The sequence below is a fragment of the Ammospiza nelsoni genome, chromosome 1 (genome assembly GCF_027579445.1).
Source record: "Ammospiza nelsoni isolate bAmmNel1 chromosome 1, bAmmNel1.pri, whole genome shotgun sequence".
Taxonomy (NCBI): Eukaryota; Metazoa; Chordata; class Aves; order Passeriformes; family Passerellidae; genus Ammospiza; species Ammospiza nelsoni.
Genome location: NC_080633.1, coordinates 31,786,721 through 31,811,500, shown reverse-complemented (window position 1 = coordinate 31,811,500; position 24,780 = coordinate 31,786,721). Strand labels below are relative to the sequence as shown.

At 39.2% G+C, this 24,780-nt stretch overlaps 1 protein-coding gene across 3 annotated transcripts in view; it reads right to left on the bottom strand.

Moving 5' to 3' along the window:
• Positions 1-6,696: 6,696 nt before the first annotated feature.
• ABCB5 (ATP binding cassette subfamily B member 5) overlaps positions 6,697-24,780 on the bottom strand; it is a 34,277-nt gene continuing 16,193 nt past the window's right edge. For all 3 annotated transcript variants that reach the window (XM_059490702.1, XM_059490710.1, XM_059490718.1), the window contains 14 exons: positions 22,739-22,900; positions 22,039-22,272; positions 19,934-20,080; positions 19,334-19,438; positions 18,471-18,548; positions 17,887-17,970; positions 15,762-15,965; positions 14,977-15,077; positions 13,586-13,726; positions 12,941-13,097; positions 10,504-10,701; positions 9,381-9,587; positions 8,290-8,436; positions 6,697-7,761 (listed from right to left, as the gene is read on the bottom strand). In XM_059490702.1, the coding sequence (XP_059346685.1) occupies positions 7,564-7,761; positions 8,290-8,436; positions 9,381-9,587; positions 10,504-10,701; positions 12,941-13,097; positions 13,586-13,726; positions 14,977-15,077; positions 15,762-15,965; positions 17,887-17,970; positions 18,471-18,548; positions 19,334-19,438; positions 19,934-20,080; positions 22,039-22,272; positions 22,739-22,900 (2,163 nt within the window). In that variant the 3' untranslated portion in view covers positions 6,697-7,563. The remainder of the gene's footprint in view (positions 7,762-8,289; positions 8,437-9,380; positions 9,588-10,503; positions 10,702-12,940; positions 13,098-13,585; positions 13,727-14,976; positions 15,078-15,761; positions 15,966-17,886; positions 17,971-18,470; positions 18,549-19,333; positions 19,439-19,933; positions 20,081-22,038; positions 22,273-22,738; positions 22,901-24,780) is intronic.

Genomic DNA, 24,780 nt, shown 5'->3' with positions numbered 1-24,780 from the left:
ATGGAGCTACCAGGATACCTTAGTTTCTTCCTATGTGGCACCTTTTGCCACTGAAGCACTGACTAAAACCTGGGGCACTCTGAGAATAAATAGTGGAGATGAAGGAAATTCCATCAGATTTTGGGGAAAACAAATAGAGCTGCTGGTATTAAAAACACCCCAAATGCCTATATATGTAATGCAGTAGGTTGTTTTTAGCAATGTTCTGCTATTTACTTTTAATCAAAGAACACAACCTTTTATATCCAACATTAAAAAATCAATGTCTGTTCCTGTACTTTGTGGTTTTTTTGTAAAAAATCTGAGTTTCAGACAAGATGTGACTAGTGTTAGCACAAGCCTATTATAAAGACCTGTGGATGTTTATGCAAATATGCCACTCCTAGTAGCATTACGATTGAGTGTACTTAACATGAAAGAGGATAAAATGCAGTTTTATGCAAACTATGCTCCCCCTCAAGATGAAAACAAGCAAAAGAAGTCACAGCAAAAGCTGAACTTCAATGAAATGTATTTTAAATATCACTACACAACACATTTCTTCACTGGTGCTTGGCAGCGCTGTGTGATGATGACGACGGTGAGATAAGCTGTGCTGCCATTGGCTTGACACAGTCTTTAAGGACACTCAGTGTGAAGGTGTTTGCTGTGGTGGGTGGCACTTCTAGGTTCCTTCTGTGCTGAGCATTTTCTAACATTGAGTGGGGTCCTGAGCAGCTGCAGGGCATTTCTGTTCCCCAGTTGTTCAAGAATGATGTGTAACTGTAGGATGGATGGGAAATAATGAAATATGAAGCCTTCACAGGAAAGCTATGCTTTCTGGAAGAAAAGAAGCCTCTGGCAAAGCAGAGAGATGAGGAAAGGTTTAATTTTGCTGTAAATATTTTCAGATAAGTTGCTTTGAGTTGTGTAGTCTTTTCATAATACCGTCTCTCATGAAAGCCGGGGGCAGCTGGACAGACCCTCTGCTGCTTTCATAGTCTGAGCTGTCTGGGCTTTTCAAGTGCAAGGGGTTTAATTGCTTTCTCAGGAGGCACAGCTAAAAGGCCTAGACATAAAACTAACAATGGTTCATCTACTGAAAAATTGAATAAATACGTGTGAGTCACTGGCATCATGCGGGCAAGTGCAGTATGTGAGTCAAGGGAGAACTTAAGAGTCTGACTAAGCTGAAAAGAGAAATTGCATCATCCAAGCTTGATGAGAGAGGTTTGCAGGAGAAAAAGATAGTTTTGACTCTGCAAAATTGAACTAAAATGCTGACAGCAAATGGAAATTTCCCATTATTAATTTGATTTTTTTCCTGGATAATTTTCAAACTTCTGATTATAAAGGAATCTACAATGTAAAGAAGTATACAGTAATATATATTTTTTATGTATAGAACTATATAACCTTTTAAGTATACTCTCGTATATATTTGAAAAATTTCAGCTTTCCTTTTTTTTATAAATGGGGCAGATTAGACATTTTTCTGTTAGAAAAAGCATATTCATAATTGTGTTTATTTGTTAAACACAATTATGAAGTGATAGATCCAAAGATTAAATGGTGGTGGTGAGTGCAGAGAAATTTATCAAAATCAAAACACACTATCACTGTGTGCATCTAAATTTATGAGTGTAAATAATTGAGGCCCTAAGATATACCCTAAAAAAAATGAAAGAAAGAAAGATAGATGGAGTGAGAAAGAAAAAGAGAAAAATAAAGTAAGTATTAAAACATGACACTGATTGAGTCCCAAAAGAATTGTCATCAACTCATGGAAAAAGTTTTCCCAGGTCTCAAAGTATATGTGATAAAGGAAATTGAAGAAATAATGTAAGCTTTTATTGGGAATCCTATTTATTCAAACTAAAACTACATTACTGAATACTGAAAAGCAAACCAAATTACAGGTATCTCTTCATATTGCTCTGGTATAATAAAAGTCACCCATTATAATTTTGTTTCCATATTCAGTGTTGCTGGTATACACTTCATTTGAAGTAAATACATATAGTGAGTATGTAACCAAACCTATTAGTGCTGTATAAAGTGATAATTTTTTGCTTGAGTTTGAAGAAGCATACATGCTGCATTGTCAGGGATAGGTTCATATGAGTAACAGATGTGAAAATAGGAACTCTACTTATAATTTTTAGTGTGATTTCATAAAAGGCATTATATGTAAATGTTGGAGACATCAGCAATTTTGATTCCTGAAAATGTTAACTCCTTGTTTAAAATTTTCCACATGCCATCCAAAAGGGAAACAATGCAGATTCTCCTAATTCAGTCATGGTTAAAAGTTGGTTTGGGTTCTTCTGCAACCTCTATGTTTCCTTTCCATTTTTACACTTTCTGGACAAATATTTCCTGGTTCCTGAATGTTCTTCCTTCACTCCAAAGCTTCTTGCACAGCTAATATCTAGATGAAGAAAACTTGGCCTTGTTTACTGCACTTTTGCTTGAAGCACTTGGCTGCAAGACTGGCCTCCCCAGTGTCTTATCTGGAGAGGCCTGGAGATCCCAGGTAAAGATCTCCAAGAATTATTTGTGGGAATGATAAACTAACCTAGCCATCTCTTTAAGAAAGATAAAACATTCGGAGTTGGACTCCCTTCACCTGACGGAAATGTAGATGCATACTCTGACTAAAAACTGATACCCTTCTTTTCAATTTATGGTAAGAAATAGGCACTTCCCTGACGTAGTTCACTGTCTGTTCAGGCAGACATTTGGGAACAGAAGAGTCATGTCCTAGAGGACTTTAAAGGCAATCTGACAGATTGCTTCAGACCCAGATGTCTGCAGTTAAGTGCTAAATGCCCCACAACCACGTGTCTTCCCCCTTGCTACCCTCTTGGTAGAATAACATGTGCATTCTCCATGAACGCTGCTCACATTGGATCAAATACTGAGGATATTCTTTTCTCCTTGGGGTGAACTTGAACAATTATTTCCACAAAAATAACATTATTCATATAGTTGTTCTTTCAGACTTCAAGGACCATAACAAAAGGGACTAATGCAGTGGTGATTGACTGCAAGGTGGTTTTGCTTTGGATAACATGGGGGAGAGAGGGCAGTAAAAACACATTCTGTTCATAAGGATTAGAAAGAAATGAGAATGTTACTCCTATGGAAAGAGCAGTGCAATGAAAAGTATGTTGGTCAATTTATGCAAGTCAACAAAATCTATTTGTTGAGCAAACATGACTTTAAAACATCTTTCTGTGAAAGCATTCAGTAAAGACTGGCATCTTCAGGAGAAATACAGGAAGGCTCAGCAAGTTTGCTTTGGAGCTTGTGATACTGATGTCACTGAGCAGGCTGGGGATAACTCCAGCGGAAGTGTGAGCTTCCCTAAGGGCAAAAAAAAAATAATTATGTCCAAATGGAAAGATATACTTCAGAAAATAGTTTCTGGACTTAACTGCTGATGAACCAGGTAGGCAGTAAAATGCTAAAATGAGCTAATTACTTGGGTTTCAGGTAGATGGGAGCTGCCTGCACTCTGGATAACAGAGCACAGCACAGACGCAGATGAGAGCAATCCAGTGTAAGTGATTAATTTACTGAATGCAGTGACCAGATGAGAAATTTTTGTTACTTTTAGAAAGTAATCCTTTAGCTTTGCTATTGTTTTTGTCACTTCCCCTATAAGTCTCTGTGTGTGTTTTGCACATGGTGCTGCATCTGTTGTGTGTGCTAGGCAGGGTGCTTGAGGAGGAAAAGCAGCCCAGGTAACTGGAAGAGAACAGTCAAGGAGAGCCATAACCCTGGAAAATGTCAGGGCGATGGTCAATGTGTAGTGAAGCTTATATATAGGGCAGCTGGAAGGTGATAAATGATAACAAGGCAACTGGATTCTTCCACCACTGCATCTAAAACTACCAGTCATTTACAGGTACCTAAGGATCAGGACTAAAAAAAAATAAACGCTTCAAGTACATTTTGTAAGAAGAAACTACACAGATGCTGTTTGTGGCCTTGTTGCCCAGCTGTTTCTCCTCTTTACTACATTGATGATCTTAGAAACACTTTAATGTCTCAGACACGGAGAAGATGCGTTTTACAGAAGTCTGGTTTGTTTACATGCAGCAGCAAGGACACACAGAAAGAGCAAAAGCACAGGCTTTTATCCATTGTTTTGTCCAGTTTATTTGCAATTTGGGTATAGTTCTAGTGATTGCCAGACCACATTCCTCTAATATTATCCAAATCCATTGAGGAACAGAAGAGTTTGGAAATACCTTGGAAAAGCTGGCACTGTATTTCCTGCTTCAGCAAGACACAATCACAGCTCCAGATGAACTGTGGTAATTTTTCAGCTCTCCATGGAATCAGAGGTTGGTTTGGATTGGAAGGGACATGGAAGACCATCCAGTCCCAGCCTCCCCACCATGGGCAGGAACACCTTCCACAAACCACTTTGTTCACAGCCCCATCCACCTTGGCCTTGAACACTTCCAGGGGTGGGGCATCTGCTCTTCTCTGGGCAGCCCATGTCAGTGCTTTACCACCCCCACTGTAACGAATTTCTTCCTAATATCTGCTCTTAATCTACTTCCTCAGTTTAAAACCTTGGCCTACCACTGCATGTCCTTGTAAAAAGTCCCTCTGCAGTTTTCTTGTTGGTCTCCTTTAGGTAAGCTGCGTGTTTCTCCCTGGCAGAGTGCCCATGGTTGCAGGTAGCAGATGAGCCCTAAATGGGGGCCGAGCTGGAGTATTGCTACAACAAAACCACACTTACTTGACCAGAAAGAACTTCTTCCCAGAAGAAACTGTGTTTGCCCCACACCCAGCAATGATGATGAGGTGGTAAAGAATAATCTTTGGGTCCTGGCCAGGCCCCCTCCTTGCTGCTGCAAAAACTAACCCTATGCTGGCCACATGTTCATAATGACATTTTTTTTTTTTTTTTCTGAAACGTTTGCTCTGTGCTGCTTTATGTTCCAGGTGTCAGAATTAAAAGTCTCCCCTAACCTTGCACAAGGTGTTCTCCAAACATGCCCACAATATGGTGAGTCACTGCTGGTGTCACTGGGGACTTCAGCCCTGAAATAACTACCACAAAAATAGGGGTGAAGGGAACATATTGGCCTGTGCTTGTCAAGGAACACCAAAGGCTTCATTCATGACTAGAAGAGAAGTACTTAGCTCAGAAACTTGCTTAATGGCAGCACTGATCTAAGTCTTCTAGGGAATTATTAAGATACAGCTTCCCAGAAAAGAGAGTGAAGACTTCAGAGAAAGCATTTAGAAGGCTTTTTGAAGGAAAAATTGTGTGTCTACTTAGTAGAGCCAACAAATCCTCTGTCAACGTTGATTCTTTTGATCTCTGTATCATATATAGGCCCTGGTCCTGAAATAGGTGCTTTGACATACATTTCTCCCTTAATTTAGGTCTGCTTTTAATGAGTTTGCAAGCTCTATGGGCATACCCAACCAGGAAGGTGACTTGGATGGTCTGAAACAAACTATCAGAGCACAGAGTTTACTATTAGTGCCTAGAAGCTGAACATATTTATCTCTTTATATCTCATGGAGTCAGTAAAGTGACCCAGCTCAATCTGTGTGCCAGTGGGCAGGCACAGCAGTGTCCAAGGCCTAGGTGTTTGCGCTGGTCCTGCTCCAAGGAGAGGGTTCCTTCCATGGCACCAAGGGTGCTCTCTGCTCATGGAGCCCCCGAGGCAGAACAAAAGAGCTATCAAAGCAGCTTACACCTCCTCAGCCCTTTGGCCATTGATGCAGCATCCTCAGATCCCCGAGGATCAGGCTGGCTGTTACAGAGGTTGAGGTCTGGTAAGATCCTCAGAATGGGGAGCTGTTTCCAACCTCCACTACTGGAAAGCTCCAAAAAAATTGAGACTGGTAATGGGAAAGGGAATTGAGCAAAAATTACCCACTGCTAAGAAAAGTAATGGTTATTTCCCATTTTTATTTTCAAAACTGTGAATCAAAATCTAGTGCTTGTAATTTTAACTGCAGTGCAGAAACAAAACAGGGAAAAGGGAATTAATTGGAGCCCACATTAGATAATTGGAAATGTAATAAGGGCAGCAGTTCCATAGCATGTGCCTATCACAAGAAAATTGAGAGATCACACAAGAGGGATGCCTGAATGAGTAAAAATTCCTCTTGAAACAGTCTCTGAGAAAAACTGTGAGGGAGAACAACTGTATTTATTTTGGCAAATCTGAGATCAGATTTTTTTGTGTGTGTTTTATTCCCCTTGCAGATCCTGATAACGGAAAATAATTGAAATGAGCAAAGGAGCTGGTAATTACTGTAAGTTTGTCTGCTGCAATCTGGAAATTATAAAGTACTGCAGGTTGCTCCAGGCTATAAATCCTAACCCAAAGCCACGCGCAAAGCCTTGGAAAATTGAAATGCTGCAATTGGGTTTAACCAGCCAAAAAACCCCAGCTGCTGAGTCACTCTGACTACATAGTACATATTCCTCAACAGTTAAAGGAGGATGTCTTGCAGCACCCTGAGGAATATATCAGAGGACTAAAAAATTATTAAAACACATGTATAAACAAGCTTTGCCAATTCTTAATTTTTTTGAAGTTATTCATAGAATAATAAACTCATTTAGAATGGCAAAGACCCTTTAAATTATCAAGTCCGAATGTTAACCTGACACTATCAGGTCCACTACTAAACCATCACCCTAAGTATTATGCCTATTAAAAAGAAAGGAACTTATATTGAAAGCAACTTTTCCTTTCATCTTTATTTTAAAGAACAGCTGTTTACATGGCTGACAAGATTCCACTCCAATAGATGCCATCCTAGCTCCCCACAAAACTTTTGAAATTATCTTGATGGAAACAAAGAATGACTAAATTCTGTTAGGTCAGCATTTGAACAATACTAAAGAAAACAATGGTATCTTTTATGCAATTTATTTTGACATGGAAAGGTTGTAACTATTATAATTATTGTCTGAATTAGAGTACTGAATATCCAAGAAATGTGTGAAGGACAGTAATATGAGAAATGTGGCAGAAAGCAGGGGAAAAAACCAAACCCATGCATCAACATCTTTCTCTTTAATGCATTTTTTTTTGGAATCTCAGTTTCTTTAACTAAAGAAGCCTTTATGACTTCATCTGGCTGATGAAGAAACCTAAAGAGCAACCACAAGCACCAGCTTTTTGTTTATCCATGATGCTTAACTGCTGTCATACTCTGTTGTCACCTTGGCCTGTGGCAACTGCTGTGGGCCAGGGTTTGGGGGGACAGGGAGAGCACGGCACCCACCTGAGCGGTGGGTGAGACTACACCAGGTGTGACACCCTGCAGAGCATGTCACACACCAAACTGCTCAACACATTCAGTCCCTAGGACTCCTCTGTGCCCCTTCTGTGACCCAGCGCTGGGCATGCACTGCTCATCCCCATGGATGTATGGACCAAGGGCTACACTGGATACAGCAACCAGGCTGCAGCACAGCTCCTGCTCAGTCAGCATAAACACAGCCACAGTAATCCTCTGTAGAGATTTTAATGTCTTCCCATTAGAAAATCCAAAACAAAGTAAAAAAACCCAACAACTCAGTAAGTCATACTAATTAGAGACTTGTGCATTTACAAGGGCATAGTAGTGTCCTTCCTTGGCCAGCAGCTGGCTGTGGGTGCCCTGCTCGACCACCCTGCCATTCTGGATCACCACGATGATGTCGGCTGTCTGCACGGTGGACAGGCGATGAGCAATGACGATGCAGGTCCGACCTTGCCGGGCGTTATCCAGCGCTTTCTGGACAATCTGTCCACAGAGAACACAGCAAAACTGTTAGCACCTGAAAAGCCTTCCCTTGTCCGAGGAACTACCTTTGATTTCTCACTCTCTTATCGCCTGAATACATGCCCCACAGATATACAGGTCAGGGCAAACAGGAGACCTTTACTCAACAGGATTGCTCACTGAGGTCAGTGAGCCAGATCAAACAAATGTGAGACCATGGAGAAGTGGGTTCTTGGGCTCCCAGCTTGGGTCAGAAGACAAATTCAGTATTTACCATCAAATACATCTGATAGGAAGACAACTGACGCATATCAGATCAATGTGGAGTTTTATACTTAAAGTGTCAGGTTTTTTCTACTTTTATTCAGTAAATATAAACATCTTTCTAGTATAGTTCAATTCAAACCTTTCAGGTGGAAAAGCTACTGTGATACCCCTGGCTTGTTTCACAATTGAGCATTTGTAGCATGTTTTCTTTAATTTTATTCTACAGAAAGCAACTAGCCATGTACATAGGCATAAGTATTTCACAAAGTAATCATTATTCACCTTTTCACTTTCAGTGTCAAGAGCAGAGGTAGCTTCATCCAGAAGCAGAACAGCAGGATTACGAACCAAAGCACGGGCAATTGCTATTCTTTGTTTTTGACCTCCAGAAAGTTGTGTCCCTTTCTCACCCACCCGTGTATTATATTTCTGGGTGTTAAACAAACAAAAAAGATCACCAGTGAATACTTTTAGAGAAGGAAGATTAGAAAAATAAAATTTATTCACAGCTATAAAATTAAGCATTTTCATCTTGAAAGAAAGAATAGTGCAAGTGGTTTTAAGAAAGCTAAGGCTTTATAAACATCTCCAGTACAAGCAATTATATATACAGCCACACATACTTATAGCCAGTCTGAAAATTTACTCCCTCAAAGGCTGGAATAGGTCTTGAATGGTACCAGAAGTGAGGCATCCAAAGAGCGTACGTTCATAAGGTTAACTAACAATTTAATTCTTACTGACATATTCACAAAGAATTTGAAGTTGCAGTGCCTGTGAATAAAGAATCTCAAAAATTATTAGTAGTAATGAAAATGAAATATTTTTCAGCATTATTGCCTCAGTTTCAGGTACCCTGAACTACAGTGAAAGCAAGATATCAAAGCATTTTTCCTTGTTAAAACCAAATTCTTGTCAGGCATGAATGTCAAATGCCATGCTATTTACTTCTGATTTGCTGCCCCTTTTTGTTTATTAAGAAAGACTTTCTGTGCATATCCATTCAGTTAGAAATGGAGTACTTTATTTTACTGAATTTTTAAAAGAAAAATAAAATGTTTTTATCAGAGTAACTTGGGGAGTTTCTGCTGTCAAAGGAAAAATATATAAAAAATTATTATGAACACTTATGCATAGAACATTCTCTCATTTCCCTCTCCTCACCCCCCCAATATTGTGGGTTATATACCACTGTAATTATGAAAACATTGGCTTTTTTTTAACAAACTACAAGGATTTTAAGCTTGAAACACACTGACATTTAAAAACAAAGACTATTATATTAGGGAAAACAAAAGTGAGCGTTGCCTTGATATCTCTATATCATCCCAAGTATATGATCTCACTGTGAAGAGAAGATCACTGTCTCTTACCTCTGGCAGTTTTTCAATGAAGGCATGAATATTTGCTGCTTTAGCTGCTTCTTCAATTTCCTCCTGACTAACCACCCTACTGTTGTCTCCATATTGGATATTTTCAGCAATGCTGCAGTCAAACAAAATGGGCTCCTGTGACACCAGGCCCAGCCGGGACCTCAGCCATTGTAAATGCAGAGATTTGGTATCAAATCCGTCTGCTAGCTAGAAAAAGCAAGAGAAACATGAGGCCAAGCTGGCTACTGAGCTCATCCACACATATCTGCTGTAAACAGGAAATTCTAAGACAATGTGAATTCTAAGACAAAGCCCATTATGTGTTATTTTAGCAGATGTAATCAGGTAAAATTTTGCATGCTAAATGAAAATGAACCAGCAGAATGGACAAAATATTTTCTTGCATTAGTTTTTAATTTTGTGTTTTGCTTCCATTTGCTAGCAAGCAGAAACAACCTGCAGATAAGAGATGGTTCTTGTGGTCCTTCCAGCCCCACTGACCACAAGAAGCACCAGGAAGCTCATGGGAAATGCTGCCCCTTGCCCCTTAAGAAGCTGAGCACAAAAATAAATATTCTCAGCTGTAGGCCTTTTGATCTTGCAACCTTCAAAGGAGGTTTCTTTCCACCTTTTATACCCATTAAGGGTTGTATCAAAAAGCCCATTGGGACTTCCTGTTGGTGAAACAATGACATCTAGTACATTTGTGTTATCTGAAGCATGTGTCTGTCTCTAATGTGTTAGTTCATATCAGCAAGAAAACTTACACACTGTCAAGCAAGATACATTAGTGTTACGCCCCGTCTGACCAGGGTGTGAGGAGCCTTGGGGAGGAAATGCAGCCAGACCTGGTTGTTCCTTTCCCAGGCAAGACCTGTGACCTGAGGATGCACACTGTGCCAGCATGGATGCTACTGCTTGTACATGTGGGCAAATGCACAGGGCAGGCCATGGCAGGGGTTTGGGGATCAATCCACTGGAGGCACAGCCTCTAACTCACACCTCTGAAAAAAGACATCCCAACAGAGGGACTGCCAGGCTTGTCAAAAGCCTCTGAAACCTTGGCAGATAAAGAGTTCTGTAGCTCTAATTACTATTAATAGCCACACAAATCTATTCTTACCACTTGTCCTTCCACAGGGTCATAAAATCTCTCCAAGAGCTGAATGGATGTGCTTTTGCCACAGCCGCTGCTTCCTACTAATGCCAGAGTCTGTCCTTTCTTAACTTTCACATTAAGTCCTTGCAAAACCCGAACTTCTGGCCGTGTTGGATATACAAAATGGATGTTTCTGAATTCAATGTTGCCTTCAAAATGGCTCTGAAAAGGAGTAGAGAGTTCACATGCTCATATTAACATTTATTAGCCTTAACTAAAACAACACTTGTTAAGACTTGGTTATTATAGTGAGAGACACAAGAAAATTTGGGAAGGTGTTTTCAAAAGTGCTTTTGAAATTCTTTTAAATGACATATTGGACTGAGCATATAGTATCACTAGTTATAGGATGATCTGTAAGTCACTACATCCTTCTGGAGAAGTTTTCTGCATTTCTTGTGTTTATTTTTCACTTAATCTTTGAAAAGAGTATCACAGAAGCACAGAATAAGCTGAGGTGGAAAGGACTCTCCAGGATCAGAGTCCATCTCCTGGCCCTGCACAGCACCATTCCCAAGAATCACACCACGCGCCTGAGAGCATTGTCTAAACACTTCTTGAACTCTGTCAGGTTTGGTGCTGTGACAGCTTCCCTGGGAAGCCTGTTCCAGTGCTCAACCACCCTCTGAAGAAAAGTAGAAAATATCCAGATTTTTCATTTCTAATACATTTAATTGAGATACTTCTCCTTGTGATATAAATGTGTGTCATTTGCTTTCCTGATCTTATCCTGCAGGTAGCACAATTTGAGCAAATATAACACAAGATCAAAATCAGAGATTAAGATAGCAGAGCCAAATTCTTCAGTCAGTTATTCACGAGCACAGAGGACAAGCTGTGTTTAAAAAAGCAGTGATGGTTAATTGGACATCCTAGGCAGGCTGATATTTAAGTACAAGTGGAAGAAAGGGGGACATGCCAAGACTGTCCTGTTCTTTGGGGTATGAGCCAGCCCCCTGTACATGCCAGCAGCACCACTAACACGATGCTCTCACAGCAGGTAATAACCTAATTTGATGGACTCAAACATTTTCTTTGCTAAGTCATAGTCATCACTGGCAGTTAACTTCAGTCTACAATAAAAATGTTTTCACTTAAGTTTTATTTTACTGAAGACCTTCTGCCAAGTCTTTCAATGTCAGAGAAGCCTAGTTCAAGAAAATATGCAAGCATGCTAAGAACCTTAAAGGCTGAAAATCCTATATATAAGCTTGAAGTTATAGAAAACTGGATTATGTCTTCCTGAGTAGGAGCTACTGTCTAAACCTACATGGGAAGTTAATTTTAAATTTAAATGAACCTGGATGTGCCATTGTAATCCTTCCAGAACATGTAAATTGAAAGCATTACATGCAGAAATTTGACAAATGCTGAGGTCAGGCTGCTTAATGACAAGGCTCATTGGGGATTTTTGAGTATTTTCTGATTTTCACTTTTTATTGGTTTTTGCTTGTTGTCTTTCCTCCCCCAACTTTAGAGCAAACTAAATTATTCATTAAGCTTGTTTTGACTTCACAAGAGCACATTTTTAATTGTAAAAGTTTCCACAGATGGAATAGGATGGCTTTTGGCAAAGTGCCTGTCTGTAAAGGAACTAATCTCTCTTATTTACATAATAATTAGAAAAATGCATTAGTATTTTATTTCTCCTATAAACTCTTACAAAGACAACAAAACTTTTATTGGAAGTGACATTATCAGTGTTTTGCTGAAGCCATTTACACTGTGAGTCAGTAGAATGAAAAGTATTTTTTTAATCATTTAGAGAAAAAACTATCTTAAAGGCCATACACTTTTGTCCGAAACCCAGAAATAATATGGTCCCTAAATAAGTGAGTGCCACTATATAGTGTCTGTCTTTTGACAGAACCATAGAATGGTTTGGATTGGATGGGGCCTTAAAGAACATCTAGTTCCAACCCCCCTGCCATGGGCAGGGACACCTTTCACTGGACCAGATTGCTCAGAGATCCATCCAACCTGGCCTTGAACACCTCCAGGGATGAGATATGCGCAACTCCTCTGGGCAACTCATCCCATCCTCACAGGAATCTTTTCTACTTTTTATCGAGTATCTTATCTGAGTCTCCTCTCTTTCAGTCTGAAGCCATTCCTCCTTGAACCATCACTACATGCTCTTGTAAAAAGTCCCTTTCCATCTTTCTTGTAGGTTCCCTTCAAGTCAAAATTATGTCAGTCTAATTCAGCATCCTTTTGGGATACCATAAGAAATAGGCACCTGTGAATACAATTGCTGAAAATAATTATTAATTTAGTTTGTTACAACGTTTTTTTCCTGTGAAAAAAGAACACTCCTTCCAAAAAAATGTACCCAAAACCCCAAAGAAACAGATCTCTAATATCCTGCCAAGCTCCCATGCAAAATAACACTGATCCTTACCAATTTTTCACCTTGTTCACTGTAACTGTCAATTAGAGGTTTTCTGTTCAAAAGCTGAAAGATTCTTTGAGCTGACATTCGAGCTTTGCCATAGTCTGGTGCCATGGAAGAAGACTGCCCAACATTTATAGCTGCAAATATGACAGCAGAGTAGACTCTAAAAAGCAAAGGACAAAGCATGATTCATTCCAGGTTGAACAATGCATTCGCTTCCCGCTGCATAGAACATACCTTCAGAATAAAGCTTTTTAGCATCTGTAGGTTATGATATTTCTGGAGTTCTTCACACTCCAAGATGTCATCCAGTACTAGGAAGGTCAGCTTGCTCCCATAGCTACTTTATAGCTGGACAGCAGTATCATATCACTTTTCTTTTCAACACCCTCTGCCTGGAAGGGACATCAAAGGGCAAAGGCTTCTCCAAAGTAAATGTGCTGCTCACTTTTGCTGTTTCACTGCCCAAAGGAGCACCTTTCCCCAAAACAGCCCTTATGCCCTAAGAAAACTTCCAACCAGACTGAATTCCTGGATTCCCATGCTCCATTACCTCTGTAATTTGATAAAATAATTTGCGTGCATTGAAATCACTACACTGCGTACTAATTTTGATATTTTTTCTTTGTTTGTTTTATAAAGTATACTCACATAAAGACACTTTCAAAGTTGGTCAGACAATTAACAATGAGCCATGCTCCAAATCTGAAGACTGCTGCATTAATAAAGTACTCTGAACTTTGAGATATTCCATAGGTAAATCCATAAAAAGGAGCTTTTCTCAGAGATTTTCTGATAAAAGAAGAAACTTTCCATAAATGACTTGTAAAAGAGAAACAACAGACACTGGTTCGACTTCTGGAATAAAATCTTCAAGCAATCCCGCTCACCCTCAAAACCACAACAAATCAGCCCACAACACACTCACTCACAAACAATCCTTGCCAGACCCTAAGAGCCCCTGGCTTCAGGACATAAAACCTCCGTGAGGACAGAAGGCAATGAAAACCTTGATCCTCAGTCATGTTAAATTGAATCCCCTTCCTTTGCTTTTATAGCACGACAGGTCACTAGAGCAGTTAGTTCAAATGAAATGATTAGTAACTACCCCATATGACCCATTTTATTAAGAAAACAATTAGGCTTAAGCCTGGCCTGAGAGCTGCCTGCAGGCTTCCACCAGCTCATCCCATCTGAGCAGAGCATGGACACATTGCTGGGTATCCCCACTAGAATTCAGACTATGCCATGATTTCTCAATCTATCCCTCTGGAAGCGTTTCATTTTGTGTAGCTAATTGAACACACACCAAATAAGAATCTGGTGAACTCTCTGTCCTCATTGTTTAGGATGCTCTCAGAGGAAGAGGAAATCTCCTTTCTAGTTTGAGCTGTAAATCAGACCTGTGACAGTCCAAGCAAGCATCCTGCCCAAATCCAGGCTCTTAGCAGTTCACCAGACATTGAATTTTGATACTATTTTGGTTAAGGACAGATTGTGGAATACATCACTTTCAATTCCTTCTTTTACATTAGAAGTAATTTCGATTTTGGGCTATTTTATTTAAATAAAATGGAGCTAGAAACATCTGGCAACTGAATTGATTCAAATGCATTTCAGTAGAGAAAAGACAGTGGGATGTAGTGGATCAAACAAGGGAAATGTATGAAGTTCTTTTCAAGGTTCCGAAGTCATGTGGGGGGAATAAAACTTGTGTATGCTATAAAGGGTGTGGTGGAACTGTCAGTTCCTGCACTGACATAGAGTGAACATATATCGCATATTGTAGGCAAACACAATATTCTATAACACATATGCAGAGAATGCAGCTTCTTGTTTGCATTATAAAAGACAAATCCTGCAAATGCTATTTCACTCTACACTTAATAATGTATATTAAAATACAGAGATTATACAATTCCAAAGTTATATGAACAACTATTGATATTCTTCCCAGTCTTTTGAGTATTGGCTAGGTTCCAAGAAAGGTATTTACAGTAAATCTGAAAGATTAAAGTGCACTGTAAAGAAAAAAAACCCACCTATATGTATGATTCAAACAAGCAACATATCTTTCATAAAATGCTTCTTCCTTGGTCAGTGAAGCTACAGTTCTTATGTTTTCAACGGATTCTGTTGAAATCTAAACAAATAAGAGGTAATCTCTTACAACTGCAATCTGCATGATATCTTCTGAACACTTGATTTCTTCTCTAGCATTTATTATTTTAGATCAGAATGTGCTTGTTTAAGAGTAGTGATGAAGATGAAGGAAAGTCCTAAGCAATGCAAGTATTCATCAGCAGTGTCTTCCCTAACCATGGGTTGTGGCCCTCATGAATTAAACCAAATTTAATAAAATGGGGACAAGCACTAAGAATCTGGACATAGCTTGCTCTTTTGCATGGACTACTTCTGTCTCCTAGAAGAGCACTATCAGGTGAGTGAAGGCAGTACTCTGAAACTCTTGAGCACATTAATGGCTTGCCTTTATGACAGAATAGAAAGGTATCAATGCTGCAACACTTCTGGCTGCAGCAGAGCAGTGCAGAGCCACATTGCTCACCCTAGGCACCAGTGCTGGGGCTGCTTCTGCAGAAGCTGCCCCTGTCCAGAAATCCACTATGGAGGCTTTCAAATGCATTTTTATATTCTAATTTGCAGATGGTTTGCGTTATCTGCATTTTGCTTTTCTTGAAGATATGTAAATATTTTTCTCAATACCCTTAATTTATCTTGAACAATTGAGTCAGCTACAGTATAAGTACAGTGTTGTCCTTAAAAGTGATCTCACACAGAACGCTGTAGCTAAAACTGAAGAACTTACTCTTCCAGCCTCTTCCAAAGCTTTTTGGTCTTCTGCAGCATGACCAGACATAGAGCTGGCATTCACAGCATTTGCAACAACAATATAAGGAATGCAGGCCAGGATAAGCAAAGTCAGCTGCCAGCTGTATACAAATGCAATAATGATGGCAGTCACAAGGGTAAAGGCAGTCATAGTCATCAGTGCAAGTCGGCTTCCAGTTGCCTAAGAAAACCCCAGAAACCCCCCAAATATATGCAATTAGATTTTAAATTTTTGTTGCTTAAATTACAACTTCAAATTGCTGTAATCAAGGCCACAGGTTTGGCTGGAAAATGAAATCAGGTGCGATCACATGTGTGGGCATTATGCACCAACTTCTGTAACCATTCCTAGAGATTCCTCACACCTGCCAGCATTCAGGCCTTCAAGAGGTATTAGTAGTCTAGAGAGTTGGACATGATAGTTGTTAAATGAAATGTATCTGGGACTTCGCACTCTACCCAAGTTAGAGAAAATTGTGACCACTGTGAGAATAGGGCGAGTTGGCAGTTCGATGTCCAGCAGTAGGTGAGAGTGGCTTGGTTCTGACAGCAGCCAACCACTGAGACCCTCCACACTAACAGTGATGAAAAAGATTCATCCTCAGCTTCTTACATTGCTGCACTTGAGGTTATGTTCTTAGAGAAAAGAACTCTGAATTAGGCCACCCTGCAGAAATGTTTTATCTCAGTGGGATAATGAGTAGGAAAGACTAACTCTGACTGAAGAATTTTCACCTCCTCCCAGCCTGTATAACCTTTTTCACTAAAAACTTTTTAAAATGAGAGTTTATTAGCATCCAGCATCCGGGTGGGCTCTGATCTGCAGAAAGAACTTCTGCAAATAGTCCTGTGGAAATAGTTCATTTTCCAGACCTTGACATGGTGGTAAAAACAAAACCTCTTTGGGTGGGAAGCAAATATTCTTCTTTCTTTTGCCAAAGGGTTTCCTGCCCTGAAAAGACTTTTCTTGTTCCATAAATTTAAAATATTAACAGTTAAACCAATGCCAAGGTGAATTGTTGCCATATGTTCTAGGGGTTGCACATCAAGATGGATTTGGAAACTTCAACCAGTGCAGTATGAGGCATGGTACTGTCTTACTGGTATTCCAGACATCACAGTAGCTCTGGAGATCCATTCATGCCTTGATTGGATTGTTTTTTGTAGTTAGGGAGCTGTGTGCACCCCTCCTTTTTACTGCTCTGACAGGGCGATAGACTTCATCGCCACTGAAGCAAACAAACTTTAAAAGATGACTAAATTTTGTCAAAGACTATTTCATCCCTGCAAATCCACAATGAAGGTGGGCTGGAGAGAAACAAAAACCTATGGAGACTGAAAAATGTAGGGATTAAAGGATTAGAGATGTACAAATATGAAGGGGAAAAAAATACACTAGTAAACCTTTCCCCACAAGTCCTGCAGGGATTTGCTTTTCCCCACAAAGAGACAGAAATGCTTGGCAGATTGTCAGGTTCTGTGGGTGAGGCGAGAAGTTGGAGGAACTGTGCAGAATTTGCCATATTCTCTCACCAGTGTCCAGTGGCCACCTCTCTTATACCAGCTTCTTGAGTAGTTCCCTTCTTTGGCCATTGCCCTCCATGGCACTTTTAAATTGTTCTAGTCTATTTCTTACTGTTTGTGAAGCACATTTTGTGGCAATAGGAAGAAGAATTCTCTTCACTCACCTTCAGGCAAGTAAGGGTTTGTATCCTCTGCAAATACAACCCCTTTGTGGCATTCAGGGGACACCCATAAAATGATGTAAAAACCTAGGGTCCAGTGACTGTGGTCCAAGCATATATGCAGATTTCACTTTGCACAGCGAAATGCTCGACAGTTGTTATATATTTAGCCCAAAGTCTTGCAGGGAGGTACATTAAAGGTACATGAACATCAGCTGGATTTTTGATAGTTGTAAGTTACCAGCTGAGAAACCATTTCCCATGTGTCTGTAGTATGCTGCGTAAAGGCATCTACCAGTCTGTGGGGTAGATTTCCTACTTTGCTTTCTGAAATAATCTTGGAGTTCCTTGCCAATTGAATTTAATATTTGTAAGGAAAAAGACGTTTAAAAAATACACATAAAAGAATCAACATACGCCTTTAACTTGGGAAGCATCTGTTGCAAGACGAGTTAGCAGAACACCAACAGCATTTTTCTGGTCATCATACCATCCAATCTCCTGCAAGAAAAGATATTGATTTTTGTTTCAAAAAATTACATGAAAGTACAAAACAGGATGTCTAACTGAATATTCTCTCTGAATATTCTCTCCAATTAAACGAAAAGAAAAAGCTTAAAAATATGATTCTTTTGTGGACATCTAATTGCTCATAATCAAAGTGTTCTTGGCTGTGATGTTTTCCTGAACATGCCTATTTAGAAACTTTTATTATAGCCCCCATTTATTTAGACATTCCTTGGTCCTGAAGAGGTTAACTATTCTCTTACAAATTACCTATACCATCAGCTACAGAATCATAGAATACCCTGAGTTGCAAGGGGCCTACAAGGATTTGTACATACAGAAAGGAAAGGAAGATCTTTTATTTGCAAAGGCTATGGTCGGGTTCTCTTTTCTTCCAATCACCAATTTACCGATCCTTTTAGATGTTTCTACAAACAAACAGGTTCTTGTCCACACGCATTTCTCTCTCAATATCTTAACTGCCTAATTCATACCTGCTGAAGTAACGCTCTGAAGGACAAAGAGCGCAGTCTCATTGTTAGGGTTTCCCCAGACTTCCCAAACATGAATCCCTGGGGGAGGAAAAACAGTCACATTTTCTCATCTGATGCTGTAACTGTTTATAAATCTGCACAACAAAAGCAATCACACCAAGAAGCTCAACAAAAACCATCACACCTGCAACCCCCTGTGAATATGTATGGCCTGGGAAAAGCATCATTCATATTCCTGAACCTGAAACTTGATTTTCTCACAGAAAGGAAGTAACATAGCAAAGAAGGCATCTATATATTACACACTTATATCACAACCACCCAAGCAAAGGGAGATTAAACTTTTCTGGTCAATCTTGCACACACAGACAGCAACACTCCAATATAAATCAACCTGTCTAGTGATTGGGCTCCCTACCCTGACTGTGACCAGAAACATTCACTCACAGCAGTCATTCTGATGGATTTTTATGATCCGAGAGCATGCAGTGCTTTCTGCAACCTTTAAGAGCGCAGGAAATTTTGGAATTTACATGATGGTATGAAAAGCACTGTTTGCAATGGAAAGAGTGACTCTGTTTCATACTTACTTTGGCAAGAGCCTATAGACTAGTCAGTGAGAAATATCAGTATTAACTTTGACTAACATTTCCTTCAGTGGATTATTTAAACCAAGAGCAAATATAGACCCATATCTTTTGGTAAACATTAAATCTATGTATCTCAGGAAGACCCTGGCACTTGTGCATATTTTTGTAAACTCTGATTGGTTTTTTTACTTCTCAGATTGTGTTGATAGGAATTATACCTGCAGCCTGCTGGAGAAGTAAGAGCATTTAAGAGTTCAGTGTAGTGACACTTACTTGGATTATGTATGCTGCTAAGATAATCACTCCAAGTAAAAGAAATAGTAAAGAAAGCAATACTGTGTTTTTACTTCTTTTTTCTGGATCTGTCTCTTGAAAAGCCTATGAAAAGAAAAAAACCCACAAAAATGAGTACAGGGACAAACATCCATTACATAAGCCAGCCTTCACCTCAAGAAGCTTGTCTGCCTACTTTAATCTCTTTTAGCAAGTATCCTGGATTCTAAAACCAGTCTGCAGTCAACTTTCTGTTGAGGACCCAAAAGATAGCCTAACTTTCCATTTAACCTACATTGCACTAATTTGTTCTCCCAGATCCAGCAACGTTCCTCCTTTCCTCAGCTAGTCAGACGCAGTTCCACCATCCTCTGCTTCTAGAGTCCCTTCAACATTCTTCAGTGGATGTATTTATATGAGTTAATCCCACTCAAAGACTTACATGGAAAGAAGTGAGTGGTTGAGCATGAAGAAAGCTCAGGACTGCAACTTCCAGTTGTAAAAAAATTCCACCCAAACAAAAAAACAAAAACCACCCCCCACCTCAAAACCCTCAAAGAAAAAAACAAAAAATAAAAACCCACCAACTGAAAAACTTACCCCAATGATTTTTGCAAATATAACAGCAAATGCAGGATGGACTGCACCTATGACAGCAGCAGCAATCACTCCCAGCAGTACATAGAACCACTCAGGTTTGTTCAGAGCCAAGATTTTTAAGTAAGACACAGCAGGGAGATTTTCTTCCTACAGGAAAAACATTGTAAGCTTTCCTTGGAAAGTTAGGGAACATAAAATTCTCCAGACAGTGGGTGTCCATTAGGCCTTGAGCAGTGAACTGTCTTGGTAAAATGCAGAAAGCATTCTCTGTGCACTCGAATCAAGCAAACATGCTGGAGATTTGCTGCTTTGCTGTTTCATGTCCTAGAACATGAACTGCACTGTAAAAATGCGTTGGCAAAAAACTTAACAAAAGGCTAAGTCATGAGGGGAGAGGGGCCAGGACAGTTCACTGAAACTCAGATGGACTGGTCACCATGAATGGCAACTAATATTTCAATCATTATAAAGAACTGAACAGCTCACAGTTCAGAGGACAGAAGAGACCCCTCCAGTCCAGCTAAATGCCAGTGGGCTAGCAGTAGAACAATTGGGTAGAGAGGTCATTTTTCCCTTTGGCAAACTATATCCAATAAATCATTACCAAAGCCAGGAAAGAGGAATTTGTTAGAGTCAGTTAGCCTGTTTGTGCTTTCAAGGCACAAAAAATGTTCTCTCTTGCTTTATCACTTTATTTAAATGCTTATGCCTCCAAAGGGATATTTCTGGAAAAAGTAAATTAGATGTAAAGCATCAGAAATGAGGCAAAATATTAGTCAGGATTATAAGCAATTTACTCTTGCTCCCTGGTTATTTTATCCTGCTTTTTAGATGCTGAATGAAGGTGGCTAAATCTCAACTATAAAAGTGGGCTGATTTTTTTCTGAAATAATTACAACTGCTAGATGTTTGACTTCATTTTTTCTGAATGTGATGAATATTGTTTTCTTGAGCATGAACACCCACGACTTCCTCTAAGGTCTTAAGCAGTATTAATATACAGCCAAAAAGTATATTTTGAAGTTATACAACATTTTATATGAGAATGGGAATGGGTCCAGCTAGTTCTTGCTATTTGAAATATTCATTAGCTGGAAGATGAATTTTAGAAAGGAGGAAAATCTACAGATAAAATCATACTAAGGATTTCATAATTATTTTAAATATTTATTACAGATGAGATCCTAATTTCCACAGACTTAGAAGACTTAATGGTTTTACTTCGGAATTTATTTTTTGGTTCTTCACTTCAAAGGTCTTGAAAGCAGGCAAAAAACCCCAAAAACTAAACAAAAAATGCAAGTGACTTTAATATATTAAATCACTCTTCCAATATGTTTAATGAAAAAAGTACTACAAAATAGAAAACAAAATCAAGTTTCTGTTGAGCTGCTCATCTCAAGTCTGTTCCAGAATGCACTAGAAATCTGCTCTTTTTGATGCTATGAGCAAGTTTTACTCAACTTTGAAATAAAATAATTTTTTAACCCCAAACTTCCTACATGACTTTTATTGATTATGTCAATCAAGTTGTTTTATCTGTAAAAACCCTGCAAAACTGAAGAATATACTAAACCAGAAAGAGTAACATCTCTTTTAATGGAAATGCCCTTCAAAATGTCAAGTATTCAATTCTTTTTTGGTTTTTTGCTTGACATAAATGTAGTATGATACTCTAAAGTGCCTTCAATTTGGGTACACACACTCCAGGGATTATTTGCAACAGTAATATTGCATCCAGCAATATTTGCAACAGCAAGTACCAGGGAGTAAAGAACCTTGCTAATGAAATCTCATAACTAGCTTCAATTAGATAGAATTAAAATAAAGAATTAAAAAAAAATCTGTACCACTGAAATAATTCTCTTAAATTGTACAAAGAAATGTACAAATCAATAGCAATTTTTTTCAAGTTCCACATTAACTCAGTAGCATTAAAATGAAAATCTCTGTTAAGACAAATTATCCTCAGTCTGGTGAGTACTGACTGCAATAGCACCCAAGTAAAGGTTGCATAAAAGACAGCTGTCTAAAAGTAATCCAAGTTGCGTGGTTTTTGTTTATGCTTACATCTTAAAATTCTACACTGAAGTTCTGATACCAACCTCTACCTCCTTTTGTTTCTTCTTTTTTCCAAAGGGATTTTTAGATGAACTCTTCTTGCTCTTATATTTGCTGGATCTTCTTCGTATGCTGCCTTTCTCTGGTATCACAGAGGTTTCAATATTATTTTGAAAAGTCAACTCTTCCACAGGATTTATGTTTTCCTCATATTTCTCAGCTCCTGAGCCTTCACTATCTTCTGATGTGCCACCATCTTGGACATCGCTGGTACAACCCTAGTGAGAATTCAGGATATACATTTACAAGCATTGTGACTAGAAAGAAAGACTTTTTTTTTCCTCCTGAATATTGCTGTTTCAACTGTGTAACTGTGTATTTGTCTATAGGCCACATATATTTCAGTCTGCAATTGCAGGGCAGTAGACTATTTGATTCTGATTTTGTCCCCCTCTTTTCCTTTAAAGCCATCTATGGAATCCACCTGGAATCTAACACCTCTATGGTTATGCATAACGATGCAGTCTGTGCCTTAAACTCACTTATGTTTTTGTCACATTGGATGACATATATATGAAACAGTTTTGGGTAAAACCCCCAAGAATTCCAAACCTGTGTCGGTGCCCAGACTAGAATAACTGAGCAGCTGCCAGCTGGATAACATGCAGGAACTAGAGAGAAAATAACTCCACCAACCATTTGACAACTTTGCGAAATGGAGAAAGAAAGTAAATTTGCCTTTACCTGCTGCATTACAAGGGAATAGTAGACTCCTTTCTGCAGCATCAGTTCACTGTGTGTCCCCTGTTCAACCACAACACCTTTCTCAAATCCAGCAATAGTGTCAGCAGTCCTGATGGTAGACAGTCTGTGAGCAATCACAATGGTGGTACGTCCAGCCCGAGCCTACACAAACACACAAAACCCTGTTACAGTTAAGCTGTTCAAGAAAATAGCACAGAAATAAAGTTATTTTAGTCACCTGTAATATATAGTAAATTCAAACTTTAAAAATACTTTTCTTTCTTTTAAAAGCAAAGATTGTTATTTTTTCCTGGCTTTGTGTCCTTGCTTAGCAGTTCAAGGACAGTTTCATTTGACTAATTTAGACAGAGAAAGCCACATTAGTCTTTTAGACAGGCAACAAGTATTAAAGACCATAATTAAAGTTTATTTATTATTTGGCTTTTATAATATTTGAACTGTTTGAGCTTAAGTTGCTCACAAAGTGTTTCCATGTCCATGTAAGCATGATGGGGAAATGCCATAAGAACAGTTAGATCTTTCTGAAAATAAAGCTTGGATAACAAATATATAAAGAGCAGATATTTTCTTTGTCCCTGCAAACTTTTGGAAGTACAACATCAGCATAATTGCTGACCAGACTTAGCAGGAAAGCATAGAGGAGCCAACTTGCATCAAAAATGGGTTTGAGCCACTCCCTTCTGAAACAAATTTATTTGACAATAATCCTACTGGGATTTGGCAGGAGGAGCCGCTGAATTCTCAGTTGGCAGGTGACATGTTCAACCTCTCTCCAGCACCCTCACACAGAGCAGAGGCACACACAGCCCCCACGCAGCAAATGAGCACAGGACACCTTGTGACTGCTGGAGAGGCTGGCTTCCCTCCACCCTAATGCCTGGAGCAGACGGCAGCTTGGCAGGAGGAGAGATCCAAAGGAACCTCATGCAACAAGTATGTTCTGTGAACCTGGAACCTGCTGGAAGTTTCTTGCTACAGAAGTTGTACATCATGTGGGCGCAGGAACAGGGGCATGAAGATAATGAGGCCATTTGCAGTAGAGGACTACTACCATGGAGGTTTGAATTCTTCCCCCTACACCTGCCATTCTCATGGACCTGATGCAAGTCGCTCCCAGGAAGTTTGCCACAGTGTGGTTTTTATGCCTCTGGCCTAACACACAAAGCCTCACCACTGCAGATGGGAGCTGTGATCAGAACTAGCAAAATGCTTTATAGGGTGCATAGTTATCTAAAACCAGCTGGCTACAAGAAGTTTCACATGAATGCCTTGAAACAGTGAGTGTTCATGTGGTTAGCATCTCTGCTCCTCAGCTGTAAAAATAATGAACAATAGTAGCACCACTTTTTCCACTCAGGGATGTTGAAACAAAATTTGGAAATCTCATTAGGGGACTACACTGATGGACATCAAAATGCTTGAAAACACCACTAAGTTATGATTCAGGGCTCATTTTGGTGTATTCTGAGAACATGAAGAAGGATGAGAAAGAGTTCACTTAATTAAATGACCTCCCTCTGTTATGCACTCAATGAAATAATAAACTTCTGGAAAAGAAAAGTACTTGATTAAAAAATTAAGAAAAAACAACAAAATCCAAAACATGCAGAAGAAAGATTATATGAATATTATTTTTGCATCTACGTGTTACCTCAATACTAATCACTCGAATTACATGACTATTGCAAAGAGCTGCAGTCTACCTCAGATTTAAACTCACTAACAAGTGAAGATGACAAATTCTGTGTTTCCCTTGAGCTGTAATGGTAATTTGTCTTTCTCTGCATAACTACTGAAATGAAAGGCAGGATTTTTCACCTAATTAAAAAAAATATTAAAATAAATATTCGACAAAAGAAAAACATTGAAGCCAAGCCATGAAGTTCTTTTTCAATCAAAGCCTATGGGTTCTACTGTATGTTGATGGAAACTGCTGATGAAGGTGGGATGTGAGAAAAGCATTGTGTGCTGATCAGACATGGGTACAAGATCTGACAGCTCTGCTCTGCAGCAGCACCCAC